Below are 17,825 nucleotides of genomic sequence, written 5' to 3'. Positions count from 1 at the left end.
AAATAGAGAGGGTTGTGTTTTCTGACACTTGGTGAGTTCCCTGGAACACCGGGGACACATATTCATGTATAAAAGACGTGACAAAGTGCATTTTGCATGATAGGTCCCCTTTAAATTTTGAAAATCCTGACCGGAAGCTATATTATCGCTAGTTTGACAGACCTCTTTCAGACAGTTGGTCAGGAGGGGGCGGGACTAGTGGGCCCCATATTAGGAAGCTGAGCGGTTGAAAGCTTTAAGTGACAGCTGGCAGAGCCAATAGGAAGCTAGGACAGAAACTACTGTTGCCTGCCAGAAACCAGCAGGCAAAGTACTGTAGTTTTGTTCGAGGTTTGGGCCTAAATATCTCAACTTCAGGCCAATTATAACCCACTATTACATTAAAACCCATTACAGAAATATGAATCACATTTGAATATGTGTCTATCTTAACATTGTGTAACATTTAAAGGGCGTGTTTGACATAGAGGATATGCTTGTTTACGAAAAGTGTGAAACAATTAGCTATCATGCGGTCCACTAATCAGTGGTGTAAAGTAACCAAGTACATTTACTCAAGTAAAATTTGTAGGTACTTTACTTGAGTATTTAAATGTTGCTACTTTGTACTTCTACCCCACCACAATTCAGAGGTAAATCATGTGCTTTGACTCCACTAGATTAATACCTTTAGTTACTTTGCAGATATGGATTAGTTATATGCAATATAATCAACACTTAAATCAGACTTTAGTTCACAACTCATAACTCACAAGCTACCCTGCAGCATACAAAGTAACCAAAAATAGCTCCACCTTTACCAGCTTTGATTCCCACATTAATGCATCCATAATTATAATGAAAACATAACATATATATTATTTTGCATAATGAGTACTTTTACTTTTGGTACTTATATTTTGATGTTAATACTTTTGTACTTTTAATTGAGTTGACTTTGATTGCAGGATTCCTACACTGGCAGTTCTACTTTTACTGAAGTACAACATATGAGCACTTCTTCCACCTCTATGAATAATGCAACATAATCAACCTCCTTATAGAAACATTTAAATAAGATTTTACAGCAATAAATACACAATAAACAACCCTTTATACTCACACTTTCCGTCACCTTCTCGTTGACTGTAGGCAGAGGAGTTTTTGTTGACATCTTTATATTCCAACAGGCAACGTTTAATGTCCCAAAAACAAAATCCAATCAAAAAAACTAACTGAAAGATTATTGCTTTGCTTTGCAGCTCTTCTCTCCGGGGGGAAACAGTCTCAGCATGGATCGTGACAATTTTTCAAACCGGACGTGTTAGTAGAGCCGAGCACCTAAAACTGTATAGGACTGCAAATACAAAATAAAAATAAACCCTCCCTATAATAATGTTATTTACATGGCGCGTACAAACTCAAATCAGTGTCCGTTTGCGTGTTTGAGTCAGTGAAGCTAACTAAACTGTCGGTCGCCACTTCAAAAAAAAAAAAATACACCCCAGGCTTTTCCCCCTTTTTTTATCGAAACTGTCTTAAAAAGAAGACATGGCGTCGAGTGTCGCCAGTCGATGTTTGTCGGAGGGATTTAGAAGGTTTTGGAGGCTGAAATAATCGCCGTCGACTCGGGTTTCTTCCATCTCCGCCGGCCCAAAGTGAAGCTGCTCTGTCCGTTTTAGGTGGGACCAAAATGGCTACTCAGCGGCTGGGCTGGATTAGGCTGCCTTCAGGAACCCCTCCCCGGCTCCGACGTCAGAGTGTTATGAAGATATTACACACAAAATATAACCAACAAGCACTCAATTCTTCGAACTTTCTGTAAAACTGAAAAAATATATAATTTAAAAAAAAAACACATACTTTTTACTGTAATTATTATTATTATTATCATTATTATTATTATTATTATTGTTGTATTATCATATTTTTTATTTATATACATTTTTAATTTTACATTCATTTTTTATATTATTACATTTGAATTGAAACAAATTATTATTGTTTTTTTTAATATAATTATGTGTCATTATAATAGTTCCTCTACTATTGTAAATTTTTAATTGTTTTATCTTTTTTTTCTTAGGGAAAATGTTTCCTGTCTTTCTTAATTGATTAAAAATAATATAGCTGATTATTTGTACATTCTTATAATTTCTTTGTCAAAAAGTAATGAAAATAAGTATTGAGATTATTTACATAAACTAAAATATGTATTCCAAATTATAAAAACATTTTAGGTTAGGTCTTAGTTAAGTTTAGTTAAGTTAAGTTAAGGTCTTAAAGGGGACTTATTATGCAAAATCCACTTTTTCATGTCTTTTATACATCAACATGTGTCCCTCTGTGTAAAGAGATTCTGAAAGTTTCAGGAAAAAAGATTCGCTCACTTTTTGTCCTGATCCATTTATATAAAAACCTGTCTGAAAATAAGCTGATCAGAATTTGGCACTTTATGATCTCATAACGATGTTTTGGCTTGTGTAACCACCTTGGTTGGTACTTTGCAGTACTTAATTCCCAGTACTTAGTTCATCAGAACTCTTTAGTTCTGATGAACTAAAGAGCAAATCGCGTTCACACCGGAATAAATTCCTGGGGAAGGATTAGGCAAATGAAGCCGCTGTCACTTATTCTTCTGCTTTGGGTTTACTGGCAAGCCGCAAACAACTTCACGGCGTATACTGCCACCCGAAGTCCCTGGCCGGAAGTCCCCGGAGTTGGGGACTGGCTTTAGTAGAAGCTGCTGGGACTCCCAGCAGCTTCTACTAAAGCCTTCCGAGTTAATCGACAGAAACGCCGACTCCCATGTTTTCTTTTGTGTTTCCATAAGTTAGTCTCTCTCCATTTGTGCGCTGGGCTAATGCCAATGCTAATAATGCTAATGCGAGGATAATAAAATGGCGGCTTCACAAAACTTTTTGGGAGTTTTACAGGGCGTGGTTTGCAATCCGCCCAGCCAATCAGAAATGGGAACCTTTTCTCCCATTGAAAGTGCCTGCTCTCTAGCAGGGACTAAAAAGGGGGGGGGAAGGTTCTCATGAACTAAATTCCGGATTTTTTTGGTGTGAACGCAACATTTAAAGAACTATCCTGGGAAAAGTACTCCGGTGTGAAAGCGCTATTGTGTTCTTTTTAACCAAATATCTCTCAGAGGGGCGTGGGGAGTGGCACCTTATTTTCATCTAAAGTAATAGACAGAAAATCAGCACTTTTGAAACAGGGCTGAAACAGAGGGGATTATGGGATCCTACAATGCACAATCTGTTTGGTATTTCGAGCCAAACACTTCAGAGACATGTTTTGTATATATCTGAGAACTATAATATATTGATGAAAAACAGTATAATTTACTAAAGTAAAACGTTTTCTTTAATGTTTGAAAACGTAGGCCAGATATTAACGTCTGGGGAATAATCAGCTTTCAGCTATTTCTGTAATTGCTCGCCACCAGTCTAGTCAGCGTTGGCATGCATATCTATAAACCAAGACATTAGCCAATCTTTCCTTCAATTCAGAAACTATTAAGCCTCTTAAAATTCCTCCTTCCTACTCCTAACAGTTTCACCTTAGATGCTATTTTAGAGGCTCAGACGCTTTGTGAATAATTGACCAGGATCTAGTATTAACTGTATGGGAAATACTTACATAAAACATCATAATGCAAAGAATTTACTTCAAAGTTTGTCAGTGGGAGAAGCTATTTGTACCGGGAGGTTTAATGAATGCAACCTCCGTCACAAACAGGGTTTACTGTACAAGCCTGTGTGCTGACTCTATAATCAAATCCTGAAAGCCATAAAAAGCCAAGGAATTATCACTAACCCTGAAAACTATTTATTTTCCTCAATTTGAAAAAGTTCTTATTTCAATCAAGAGCATGACCCATGTTTAATGCTATTTATAATCTCGCACGTTCCTGCTTGCTATCCCTGCAGTGAGTAAGATCATAAGGGTTCAGAAAATCAGTCTTTGTTCATTCTGCTTTCTAAAGTCAAAGTATTGTGGAATTTCATTTCCACAAATATAACAGACTCAGGAGCTTTGAATTGTTTGATACGAGTCTCAAGATTTGGCTAAGGTCAGCACAAAAATTAAGGTGCTTTTCTTGCCGTAATCATACTGATTTTGTATTATCCCACATTGATGGACTTGTGTGGTTGTATGTAGATTGTTAATTATTATGTGGTTGTTATTGTATATAAACACATACTTTCTGTTATGCACTGTCCCTTAAAAAATATAAATAAAGAAACAAAAATTCAAGTTATTATTAATGACTGCTTTAAGTATCAAAGGATAATTGAATAGTATTTTGCTAGAAATTAATGCATCATATAATAGCATTTTAATATTGTAGTTCTTCAATTTTAGATAGTTTGCGTAAAACTATAGGTAAAATATTGTGGAACTGCATCATATCAAATTACAAGTGCCAAATAAATGTAGAGTATTTCATTCTAAGATGTTGTGGAGTAGAAGCTTGAAGTAGCATAACATCGAAATACTGAAATACAATTACAACCCCTGATTTTTTAAGTCTAACACAAAAGTATTAGCATCAAAATATATGTAAAGTAATAGGTCAACGTGGGTTTTAATGTACTTACATACAATCATTTATTAGTTGATTTGATTTAGTATTAATTATCTGAAGTAACTAAAGTATGTCATAAATGTAGGGCTATAAAAAGGACAATATATAGTACAGTACTTGCGAGTACAATCCACCACTGATATTTAATTAGTATTCCGTCATTTATTTTCTCTATTAGTGGATTAAAAGCTAACTATGTTATGTATAAATCCAATATGTCACATATTTAACAATCATAACGTTTCCCTATCGACCTATGTTTTAATGACCAGCATTTTCACAACACCTCCAGTCAAACTGTGTTATAAAGGCAGTGTGTGTATTTCCGACGGCACCTGAACGCAGCCTCGGTGTATCCAGCTGAACGGGAGGAAGTGAGGAAACGGCTGACCTAAATCCTATTGGCCCAGAAAGTAGAGAGGACTGTCATCAGGAGGAACTGTGGCTCTGATGTGTCTCACTAGAAACTTCTTTTACATTACTTATATTTGTACTTCTTGATGTCAATAGATACACTAAACAATCGAATCTAATTTGCATAATGGTATTGCATTGGTTTGGACAACTAAACGTTATGCAACCGGAAACTTCTCTCTGGGAATTAGTTTAAACTATGTTTGCACAAACATTAACTGTTCTTTAATGCTTTCTATAAACGTATCATGTACAAAAGGTTTTTATAGGGGGGGCCAGTGTATTTTATGTTATAATAAAACTGAAGAGGGATAACAATTTACATCTATTTTTTTGGATCAATAAAGCTGCAAATTATTTTCTCGAGTAGTCCTTTGATTTCTAAGAAATAATCCAAAATGTCAATCAGTATCCTTTAGTCCAAGGAGATGTGTTGTTTCAATCTAAAACCAAAGATATTCCGTTTAAAATGATAAAAGCAGGACATCTCCATATTTGAGATCTAAGAGGGTCAAAACTATATTTTCTGACACTTTTAAAGACAAATTATTTAAATGAATTATGGCAATTAAAATGAAAGTTAACCTATGTATCATGTGCATTATCCATTAGCTCTTCAGCAAAAAAATAAATATATATCAGGAATTGTGAATTCTATGACCAGTATAACACTGCAACCCTGCCCAATTGTTCCATGTTACTACCTAATAAAACCTAAAAGGAGATAACGGTGACCATCAGACACAAACAACACAGTATGGTGGATAGCAAAACATTCATTCTTTATTGACTGGAAAAATACAGGGACCAAAAACAAAAGAAAAAGAACAATGTGCAGTCAAAATGATCCCCAAACACCCATGATTAAAACCCCAAAGCCACTTAATTTCACCAATTGAATACATCTCAAAATTACAGAGTTAATGTGCAGCAAGTAAAGCGCTATGTTAAGTCATGCCACAAAGCAGAGGGAGGTTGGGGAGAGGGGGAGTGAGTAAATGAGGGAGAGGCCAGCTGTTTAGGTGGAACACAGGGCATGGTGAGTCAAAGCCACAACGCAAGGAAAGCATCGTCCGAGCCGCTTAGATCGCATCGATGTCGATGTCGTCCTCTTCCTTCTCCGGCTTGTCGGGTTTCACAGTCTCCACTTTGAGCTCGCGAGCCGAGGACGAGTACACCACCTGAGGAAGGAGGACATTAAGCAAGAGTTAGAAGTTAACAGATAATTACGTAAGTAAAATAGCAATACCAAATTGTAAAAAATACTGTTACAAGCAAAAGTCCTGCATTTGAAATCTTAGGTAGAAATACGAAGTTAGTAGGATGAAAATATACATAAAGTACTACATCATGATTATAGATGCATTGTTCATGACATCGGGTCAATGTGGAGCTCATTTAATACTACTTTTAAACGGCTGCTGGATATTTAAAGCTGTATTTATGAATTGAGGTGTATTTTGAATTAGCTAATACTACGAAAAGTATAACAAGCTGTTGGATAATTGAATAGGAGAAGAAAAAAAAGTACAATACTGGCTTCAGAAATGCAGTGAAGTATAAAGTTGTATAAAATGGAAATACTTAAACACTGAAAATTTTTAAATTCCTCATTTTTGTTGAGATTTATAATTAAGATCAGTAAACCTTTATTCTTGTTAAAGTGCTGGACAATAAAAGTGAGTTTGGACTAATTTAAAGACATTAAGAAATATTTAAAAACTACAACCCTGAACACTTTTGTCTATTGCACTATTTTTCTTCTATGGTAAGTAAATTGTGTTTTGCTTTGTTGGAGAATAAATGCAAATAAGGCCTTAAAATCCTAATTAAAGTGACTTTGTGTGTTCATAGTAAAGTATTCAATGATCTCTCATGGATACAAAAATATAATTAAATCATTACTTAAAAAGGTAGGGTAGGTAGGAATGGAGAAACCAGCTCGAGTGCGCTAGAATTTGAAAGTACACAGCCGAAAAAAATCTGCCCCTTCCTTCAGACTTCCTCACAGAGCCCCTCCTCCAACACACACGAACATGACCAAGTTTGTGCACAGATGGAAGGCTGACAGGCAGGTAGGCCATCCAGTTACTTTAGCCGGGCCGGCTCAGATGATTGGTCGTGCTTTTTACAGCGCCACGGCTTCCACAGATGATTTTTTTTTTTTAAATTTATTTATTGCCAAAGCATTTAATGTATTCATTGCTATCGGGATGTTAAGAGCATTCCATGGAATATAACAAAAAGTGTTTCTGAAGTGAATTACCTACCCCACCTTTAAGATTGTTTTCATAGCAAAGAAAGGGTCTCTTGTATTAAGAGCAGGGTTCATACACTTTTTCACCAATGACTTTCACCTAATTTCCTATGACCAAAAAAATTACTCTCAGCGGTACCACTGAGAATGGTTTATTTTAACATGGAACAGGAAAATAAGGTCTGCATATGAAACATGTTGTGCCTATCTAAAACAAATAGGCTTACTAGTTTCTACACGCTAAAGCAACTAAAATCTCACATCAGCAAAATACCTCGACAGTTAAATGCCATTTTACGCTTCATTACTATACAGTATTTATCATAATTATAGTATTACTATTTTGGCGATTAGATAAAATATAAATTATATTTGATGCAACTTTAGTTACATTTCCATGACTTTTCCAAAACTTTGGGAAAAATATTGTTTTCCATAACTTTCCAGGGCCTGGAATTAGCTTTTTGAATTTCCATGACTTTTTCCAGGTTTTAATGACCGTAAGAGCCCTGTAAGAGCTTTCACACTCATTTCACACTTATTTTCTTCAATGCCATTATTTTTCTTTGAGCACCTTGTGTGGTAGTTTTGAAAAAAGTTTGGATATTTGCTAAATGTTTGACAAACCAGTTCAGTTTTATGTATTTGTTGAACGTGAAAAGCAGCTATGGTTGTTGCCATCAACCATTTAGATTGAGAAAAAAGCAGCCGAGTGGCCACTAGATGGACATAAACCTGTGAAACAAAGTTCATACATCTACATCTATAGTTACCTCCACATTCTCATCATCCTCCACCTCCTCTTCCTCGCTGCCCCCGCTCTCCTCCTCTGCCTCCTTCAGCCATTTCACAAACGGAGCAGCCTTAGCCTGGATCTCTTTGGCGAGTTCCTTAGAGACGTACTTCTTAGAAACCTGGAGGATAAATACACAGTCAGTGGGTTAGTACTACTAAGAATAAATCAAATGACAATTAATAAATGATAAACAAGTGATAACCCAAACACCTCTGCCTACGACACATTAAAGCTCGGATAGATGCTATGCAATCGGGTACTGTTGGTACCTGTAAATGTCTAATCCCTGTAACTATGCTATCCTTTTGTTTTTCTGTTTCATGTTTTTATGTCTTCATGTGGAACCTACTTGCAGCAGGTCTCCCTTGAAAAAGAGATTGTTGATCTCAATTGGATTCACCTGCTTAAATAAAGGTTTGAAATGAAATGTAATCCAGAGTAGTGGTGATGATTAAAATAATGATCTTATCTGCTACCTTACAGCAACAGCTTTACTATTGAATTATGGGCAGTGCTCACAGTACACTTTTATAATAAGGTGACAGTAAGGCAGTTGTTAAGGGGAAATGTAACTCTTTTGTCAAATTAAATGTATTAAAAAGGCATATATGAATGAGGGGCATGATGAATTCCATGTAATTTATTTTACATTGAGAAACGGCCACTGGCGGTTTATTTGGAGCTTCTACCGGAGAATTCACACGACATGTAACGGGCCACGAGTTGCCCACACGGTTGAGATGCCACCATCAATTCTGAAGAACTCTAGCCCAGACCCGTGTATTTAGCTAGTTCTGAGAGAATAATCAACAGTGTGCATAACAAGATAGAATCATAACACAGCTGCCGCCAACAGGCAGGAACAGGGAGACAAAACACAGAGCACAGCAGCCAAGGTTACAGGTGCGTGTGCTCAGTCAGGACAGTTTGAACTGATAAACTGGGTCAAAGTTATGGCAGGGTTCATACACTTTTTCACCAATGAGTTTTCCATGACCAAAAAAAATTACTCAGTAACACTGAAAATAGTTTATTTTAACATGGAACAGGAAAATAAGGTCTGCATATGAAACATGTTGTCCCGATATAAAACAAATCCAATAGTAGGCTTACTAGCGTCTACAGGCTAAAGTAACTAAAATCTCTCACCAGCAAAATACCTCGTCAGTTAAATGCCATTTTACGTTTCATTACTATACAATATGTATTATCATTATAGTAATACTATTTCGGCGATTATATAAAATATAAATTATATTTACTTACTTTAGTTACATTTCCATGACTTTTCCAAAACTTTGGGGAAAATATTGTTTTCCATAACTTTCCAGGGCCTGGAATTAGCATTTTGAATTTCCATGACTTTTCCAGGTTTTGAATGACCGTAAGAACCCTGTATGGGCCTTGGAAAACATTTCCCCAACAGTAAGTGTGTTTTGGGGATTAAGTACCAATATATAATTTTAAGGATTAAATGTGCAAAACTGGTGTAACCAAAACTGGTCATGTGTTTATTTTTAGCAGGACGGGTCAAAACAAATGATTGACCTATTCTAATGTCATTCTTGAAGGATAGGTAGCATCTCATTTGAGAGGGGGTCCCAATAATAAGTAATTTTTTATATTGAATTAAACACCAAGAAAAAGCACAAAATAAATATTTGGCCATCATTATTGTTGCTTTTTTAAAAAAAGGGTATAAAAGTTCACAACTGGTTAATATGAAGAGGGCAGAGATTTGTACACATGTAAGCTTTTATATAACTTCTGGTCAAAATAAGCTTCCATTATTTATTCCCTGCCCCCTTATGTACTTTTAATGAATCAAAAGTAGATCGACACCCACCTTCTCAGCCCAGGCGAATATGACGTCTTCCTCCAGCAGGTCCGAGTCGTACATCTCTTTGAGGATGATGGGAACTCGAGCCAGCAGCTGAACTTGATGCAGCTTCACGACGCACTCAAAACCTCCCAGCAGATACTTCTGAGCCTTCTTGTTGTTGTGGCAGAACTGAGGGGAATATTTAAAATCAGAAACCACCCAACAAATATAGAAATGTGTTGAGCATTGTCAGAGGAATCTTGTTCACGTTTCAATGCCATAAATAGACCAATAAAAAACATAATTAATGCGTTATTCAACATACCCGCAGGAAGTGGCGTTTGTACTTCTTGATCTGGTCGCGGATGTTCTCGTTGAAGAGCAGCTCGCTGAGGATGAGGGGGCCCATGGCCTTCACATCCAGACGCTCCGCCTCCACCAAGATATCCTTATCGGCCGCATCGATGGTTCCCGTCTCCTTCTTATGCTGTGAATGGGGAAACAAGTTAAGGAACAGAAACTAGAATTGTCTAAAAATAACTGATGAATCCAGAGCGTTGATATCGGACAAAGCTGTGCGAGGCGATTTATATATTGCATGTATGCCATATACTTTTAATTTGGGAGATAATTTTTAAGACAGCCATTTTAAAACTGAGAAGGGCAGCATTTACTTGGGGGCGACGGTATGAAGTGTTCCTTTCATGTTGCCCCCAACCTTTGTCAATATCTGTGTTGGAATTTATGGAAATACTAAATCTCAAGTTATTAAACATTCAAGACTTTATTGTCATTTGTACATTAGCTACAGTGTAGATATGTCAATGAAAAACTTGGGTCACATGTCTACACTTTTAAATTCTCAAGCAATTTTTTCTGTCATTATTGTAGAATAATAAGTAGATTTTAAGAGGAAGTAAAAGCTATTGTGAATACAGTCTAATCAAGAATGGGACCCTTACCTTCACAAAGTTGTAGAACAGGTTCACCCTCTCCTCCAGGGGTTTCTCCAGGTCCTCGCTGAGCGTCAGGTTCTTGGCGTGGTTGCTGATCTCCTCCATTCGCCTCCTCTGTGCTTCCTCCGTCGTCTCCTCCGCCCAGTCTTCATCATCGTCGTCTCTGTCCTGCAGCGTGGAGGTCAAGAGGACAAAAGGATTAAAATGTGCCGACTACGTCATTTCCTTTCATACAGTAAAACAATCCTGAATGATTGCACTGGGCATATTCATTCACCTGGCACCGAGCCAATATTGTTTATCTGCATTTAACCTTTAAACAAGGATTGCAAACTGAGAATAAAAAGCATGTTCACCTTTAGTTAACAGTAAACTTCTCATCAAAAATATATAACACATCTAGTCGATTTTAGACATTTAAATTCAGAAAAGTGATCGATTTCTCCTCTTGAACTTTGGACTAAAGTAAACTGACATCTGGATGTAGCACTAAGCAGCGTGATTGTTTTACGCAACTGCAAAGGTTTGTTGAGGTTGTGGGCTTCTTTTTCTTAAGGTTACCTTGTCGCTTTAAAGAGTCAAATCAGTTTGGGTCAACAAAAATAGTCAATATATATTTATTTTTTATATTTGTTGTAAATTGTGATTGTAGTAAAGTGTTTTTATTACATGTACAGCACTTTGGCTCGACCAAAAATCGCTTTTAAACATGCTATATAAATAAAACTTCATTTGATTTGAATATACCCCCCACACGTACTTTAAGGATAATCGCAGTAACACGGCACTGTGTGATAGCGAGTGAGTTTTGACTCTGCTGACCTTTGTTTTTACATTGAGTTCAGTCAGCTGCTCACAGGGATGTTGAACTCAGCAACTACACACCGTTTAACAGTTCGCAAATAATGCCACCATTTCGGACTGGAAACATTTGGTTACTGAGAGACAAGTTTATCAAAATGTCCAACTACCACATCTAGAAATGTCTCGGTACAAACACTGTATGCAAATGTGAAAGATGTCCACATTTTTTTGTTACCTCAGTTATACATTTTTTCTTTGGACCCAGAAAATGCATTGCAAATATGCAAATACATTTCTTGATTTTTGTCACCCGAATAATCTTTTTTTTATAAATCGCATTCACCATTGTATCACTTTTCCATCTATTTATCCATACTTGTTTGTTCATATATTATAATTACTATAAGCATACAAAAACCAATTACTTGTATGTTTTTTTTTTGACAGAGTTGTCAGTGTTACTCTTTGAGGCCTCTGGAGATATTCCTAATCAATAAGAAATAACATCTAGACACACTGTAGTTGCCTGATTCTGGACTAAAACCCACCACAACTTGAGGAGCATCAAAGTTTTCGCTGCTTCCACCCTCTCCGCTGCCGGAGCCGTTCTCCTTGTCCTTCTTGCGGTTCTTTTTCTCCTTTTCTTTTTTTACAGGTGCAGATCCACCTTCAGTAGGATCTGTAATTGGAGAATCAACCCGGTTATTATCGCATTTCTTGAAGTATCTTTGTAATTACATTTTTATCATTTCATATTCCAGCTATTCCTCAAAAAACATGTTTTGGATATCATGCCATTCAAATGTTATATATTTTAAGAAATTGTAGTTTTTGTATTACTACCCCAAGCTTCCATAAGTGGGTCAAAAATTACCCGAATGCATTTTCTATGGGATCCTATGGGAACCTTTGATTCTTATCACCTGTTGCTGTCAGGAATACATTCACTGTAGACCACACAGACTACATCACAAGTGACACGTCTCAGGAAGATTATTTTACACAGCAAAATCTGATACCTGTCAGTATAATAATACATTATATTTGTATAGGGCTTTTCAAGGACTCAAAATCGCTTTACAATATAAGGGAAGGTTAGGGTGGGGGGTATAGGACTATCAAACTTGATCAACTGGCATAAATTGATGGGGTGGGCTATGAGTAGACAAGAGGAGAAGAGATGAGTTTTGAAAAGGGACTGGAATACTGTGAGGGTCTCAGAATAGCGGAGATCTTTGCATCAATATGCTCAAAACGTTTTTTTTCAAAATGTAAAAAAAATTATAAAGTTATTTTTCTTAACCAAAATGACAAAAATGGCATAAAAACACACACGGGTCCTTTTTTGTAGGGTCCAGTCACTCAACCCGTGCATCTAAGGGTTGAGCGTTGTTCAACGCCCTAGGGAAATGGACCATCAACTCTGCTGGCAACTCCAAGAAATCTCACCTGGTGGGTTTTTGAGGATGAACGTGCAGAGTTTGTGTCTGGTGTCAAGCATGCCGCGGTATCCACAGGCTTTACAGGAATTGCCAATGGTTTGTTTCTTGGGATTGACATGCTATAAGAAACATTCAATCGTATTAGATCCAGAAAAGAAACACAATCAAGTCTTAATGGTGCTTGGTCTACGTGTACAGATGCTGTGAAATATTTACCAGTTCAGTTTCAGGGTTGTCGCACTCGGGACACAGAACAAATTTTCTGACGAACCCATCAAGCATGTCCTGCAACTTGTTCGCCTCGTGGGATCCGTTGACGATGTAACGGTCGTTTTTGCTATCAAACTGGGTCTGAGCACCGAGTTCACAACCAAAAAACTTGGTTGGGTCTGCAGAGGAGATCAGACATCAAAAGGTCACAATACAAAAATGTAATTACTATAACAGACAGTCCACCGGCTCAGCTCGTTCTAAAACGTGAGTCAAAGATTTAACACATTTCCCAGGATGAGTATTTTTATTAGCTTTCCACGTGCTTCACACAGATCCCATGAAACCACTGATATTAAAAAGATTCAACCAACTGTACTGTAATAATGTTGTATCATTTGTTTTGGAACCTTGTTTTGAAAATATACATTTGTTCGTAACATCTATTAGACCAAATCCATTTTTACAGATTTGGCTGAAAAGTTAATTCAATTTAATAAGTGTTAAGAGGAACACATTTAAACAAAGCTTCGAAAATAGACAACAGTTTAAAAAGGCAGCTGTAAATTGCAAAATACATTTGGTTGATGTGTAGAAATTGACGTTTCCTTGTTGAATACCAGGCAGATGCTGGGTTTACATGACAAATAGTATATGTTTCTGCAGCTGTCCTGTGTTACTTACATGTTGGAGGCCTGTTCAATGCCTTTGCAACATCTACCATGTTGACAATGACCGTCTTGATTCCATTCCCTTTTCCTTCCACCTGGATGAGATGAATACATAAAACAGATAATCATCAACCAAAATGTCAGAGAATAACAGTGTTCATTCCACAACAATTTCAGAAACATAATTTCAGGCAAATTACATTTTATTAAAATTATGAATCTGACATTCTCTCAACTACTGTAGTCACAGTAGTTGAGAGAATGTACATTTTTCAATCCAGCCAGTGAGCCGTTACCTTGGCAATCAGACGGGGCATCTTGTAGCGATAGAACTGGTCCAACACGCTGCGGTTGACGTTGACAGACATTTTGGCTGGATGTTAGCACTATCAGTACGATAAAAGGATCTAGGTTGGGGATTTTTTGGGATCTTCTGTCTGGAAAAGAGGGGATGACATAAACGACTGCAAGCGCGCTCTGTCTTTGACATGAAAAACGCTGTGCCGCTATGGCCACAAGCTCCTTGCTTGAAGGCTAGATTTCCACCACACAGGTTCCAACGGCTGCGCAACAGCTCTGAAAGAGGAGACAAAAAAAATCTATTAATATTTGATTTAAAAAAAAAATTCAACTAGCGTGGCATGTTTCTTCTAGCACTTGACTGAATAGAGATTAGAACAAAACTGCATTGTATTAATGCTGGTTCAATTGTTTAAAGCACTTTTAAATGTTTAGCCTGTTTTTTAAGTGCAAAATGGCATTTCCCAGTACCATATGTTAGCATATGCAGTTGGGTTGTTTATACACCCGTGCCAGTATTCAGGTAGTTAAAGGAGATAATAGTAAAATATAATAATGGTAACATAAATATTTGAGGTTTGAGACTGTCAGACAAAATTAGCAATTTAAAAAAGTGTCAAGGGTCTGGAAAATTGTAGGCAACAGGAAAAATGGCCTTAAGAGTCGAGGATTAGACAGTAATTGCAGTGTGAAAAACGATTTAACAGTTTACCTGAATGCCACTAATAAGCCAGGTCAGACTGAGTTATGACAGTTAAATTAATAGAGAATCTAGAGACATTATAGACTCCCTTATATAAATATGTCTCCTGTTAAGCAAGTTTGAGTATTTATATATTCATTGAAAGATAGATTACAACCATTTAAACCCTTTGAAATCAGAAAAATCTGCTGACAAACTCAAATCCAAGCAGCAAATGACCATGTGATCCAACCGTGAGCAAGCATGACAGATTAATCCAAAGGAAAAAATAAAGTCCTGTCAATAAACTAGAACATTTTGTTACCATAAATGGAGAAACTTTTGCAAAAGCCTTTTGTCTTACATGAGGGCCTCTGGTTTTAGTCACATAAGGCCTTCTCTTGTTATTAGGTCACAAACAGGAGGAGGCCTAGCAGCTGCCTCACTACTCTCCTCTTACTGACGGCTTTAACGCCAGCTAGTCTGTAGTTTCCGAACTGGATCTCAAATGACTCACAAGCGGTGTGACAATGAGACAGCGATGCCCGAGGCTGAGGAGTTTCAGAAAGGAGGCAGAGGTCGAGTGCCATTTCAGAAGGAGGCTAACTTAGCTTTAGCTTGGCTACTTGGTGCAGAGTGCGTCATGCAGCCACTGCACACACGAGTGGGACTGGGAGACGCCATTTTGATACAGAAAACACGTCATATTGCACAATAATACCGCTGGAAATACACCCACGCACCCATACATGTAGTCAAACATTTAAAATAACCCACAAACTGTTGCGGTGACTTACCGTTTTCGCAAAACAAAGACATAAACACAACGCTGATCGTCCAAGAGCCGCAGTGAACGCTGGTCGATGGCTGGTGCTGGTGTTGTATCGATTGCAGCAGGGTTCTTAGTGTTTTTTCAGCTCCCAAAGATGCACAGTTAAACACCCTAAAGCGTCCAAACAGTGCAGTTGCCAGGCTCGGAGGTTAACTGGAAAGTCCTCGGGGGTTTTGGGGGACCTTTAGGGGAGGAGAGGCGTATTGTTATCCACACAAACTGCGGACGAATAAAAACGCTAACGTTAGCAGCATCAGGTGATGTAATTCATTGGGTGGGAAGCACCATCGTCACGCACGAATCTGTTATAAAATCCCTCTAAATAACATTTTCTGAAAAGGTCTGCTTTCACAGCGTTTATTGCCTGAATGGACTTTTATCTACAAAGTAGCTCCTTACAAAAAAGTCGGGACGATTGTCAAATGTTCCGCTATGTCAAGGAGTAGTTACTTATTTGTGTCCTTAATAAAAAGAAAAGTATCATAAAATAAACAAGGTGAGGCAGTAGATTAAATGGAAACATATATATATATTTAAATAAGTGTAGGATGATTATTATTATTATTATAACGACCATCTTTACATAACATGATTTATTCACATTTCGTTTCTACGGCAGATATGTATATATTTGTTGCCGTTTTATTATAAGATGTTTGTACTTTATTCCAACTTTTAAATATGGAAAGCCTGATGACATTGCTGCTGTAACAGAATCATTTCTAAATGTCGGATGAATAAAGTAGCTATTTAATAGACTAACCTTTCACCGCTAGGTTTACCCTTTGACAGATATACATCTGTTCTTTATACGTGTCCTAATTTACCCTAAGTATTAAAATAACTATTCGCCTGAATTCCAACTCTCCAATTTCAAACACCATCAAAATAAACAAAGGCAAATCATTGTTTTGAGTTTTTTTTTTAAATGTTCTGCGTAGTTTAAAGGATAAACTAATTACTTGTTTTTGGTTGGTTCGTGATAATCCCATCGATTTATAATTCTTGAAGTTCTTATGTCACACAAAAAACGTCTTAGTATGCTTTAAAATGGTTGTACATGTTTTCCCTTACACTACAGTAATGTTGATGATATCCCATAAGTAGTAAGGTAATGATGAGTGAGCGTGTTACGACATCTAGCTAACTGGCTATCATTAATATTACACGTGGTGTGTCGTCGCCAACAATCCCACAAATTACAATACATATACAATATAATTACTCTCAAGGTGATACAAGCCCATTATGAGTCTCTAAAGCAGTTACATAAACAGACGTTCACAGTATCAGCACTGTAGGAAATAGCCAAAGCCCATATGCTAAGCTAACTGACGTTCCGCAGCTAACACAGTTATTAGACGAAGACGCAGTTGGGTTTAAAGATAATAAAAACAATGTAAGAGATGTCTTTAACGCTGGTTCATCTAACTTCATTTCCTCTCTTTATTGATTAACAACCGCCGATGCGAAATCCACGTCAGGACAAGGCCGGGGGAAATTGGGATAAAATATTCTCGCATCTTACCTCTCGAATGTTCCGCGAAACACTGCTAACTCACGTCGCTTTAACTGACCGACGTCATGCCAACGGACGCAGCGCATGACGCACGGCGTTAGCAACTTCCGGTCATATCATTCATTTAACAATAAAAGTCCGTACTCTAATTAAGTAATATGTTGAGGTTTTTGCCCTTTACTTGAGTATGCTTTGTATTTCTACCCCACTACACTTCAGAGATAAACCGTGTACCTTTACTTCACTACATTAATTAAATGCCATTACTATGCAGATTTTGAATGATGATGTAAATACATAATCTACCCTGGAGCATACAAAGGCATTAAAAGCTCCACCTTAACCAGCTTTGATTACTTTTACCAACACTGTAATGCATCAATAATGATAATCAAAATCTAAAATATATATTATTCTGAAATGGGCCAATCTGCAGATTGAGTACTTTTACTTTTGTTGCTTAACTATATTTTGATGGCAATACTTTTCTATTTTTACTTGAGTAACATTTGCAATGCAGGACTTTTACTCGTAACAGAGTATC

At 37.1% G+C, this 17,825-nt stretch overlaps 2 protein-coding genes across 6 annotated transcripts in view; both read right to left on the bottom strand.

Moving 5' to 3' along the window:
• The window catches only part of mark3a (MAP/microtubule affinity-regulating kinase 3a), a 61,968-nt gene extending 60,273 nt beyond the window's left edge, over positions 1-1,695 (bottom strand). For all 5 annotated transcript variants that reach the window (XM_034111287.2, XM_034111280.2, XM_034111281.2 and 2 more), the window contains exon 1: positions 1,103-1,695. In XM_034111287.2, coding sequence (XP_033967178.1) covers positions 1,103-1,153 — 51 coding nt within the window. In that variant the 5' untranslated portion in view covers positions 1,154-1,695. The remainder of the gene's footprint in view (positions 1-1,102) is intronic.
• Positions 1,696-5,748: 4,053 nt separating this feature from the next.
• eif5 (eukaryotic translation initiation factor 5) lies at positions 5,749-17,386 on the bottom strand. The gene is made up of 12 exons (XM_034112260.1): positions 17,291-17,386; positions 15,728-15,944; positions 14,245-14,524; positions 13,962-14,043; positions 13,284-13,456; positions 13,075-13,186; positions 12,174-12,304; positions 10,828-10,989; positions 10,191-10,352; positions 9,890-10,054; positions 8,021-8,161; positions 5,749-6,171 (listed from the first exon to the last, which is right to left on the bottom strand). Exons 3-12 carry the CDS (start codon positions 14,314-14,316, stop codon positions 6,073-6,075), a joined length of 1,299 nt encoding a protein of 432 aa, XP_033968151.1. The 5' UTR covers positions 14,317-14,524; positions 15,728-15,944; positions 17,291-17,386; the 3' UTR covers positions 5,749-6,072.
• Positions 17,387-17,825: the final 439 nt, after the last annotated feature.

This window comes from Pseudochaenichthys georgianus, chromosome 22, assembly GCF_902827115.2.
Source record: "Pseudochaenichthys georgianus chromosome 22, fPseGeo1.2, whole genome shotgun sequence".
Classification (NCBI taxonomy): Eukaryota; Metazoa; Chordata; class Actinopteri; order Perciformes; family Channichthyidae; genus Pseudochaenichthys; species Pseudochaenichthys georgianus.
The sequence above is the reverse complement of the archived record's forward strand: the minus strand, read 5'-3'. Positions and strand labels throughout refer to the sequence as shown.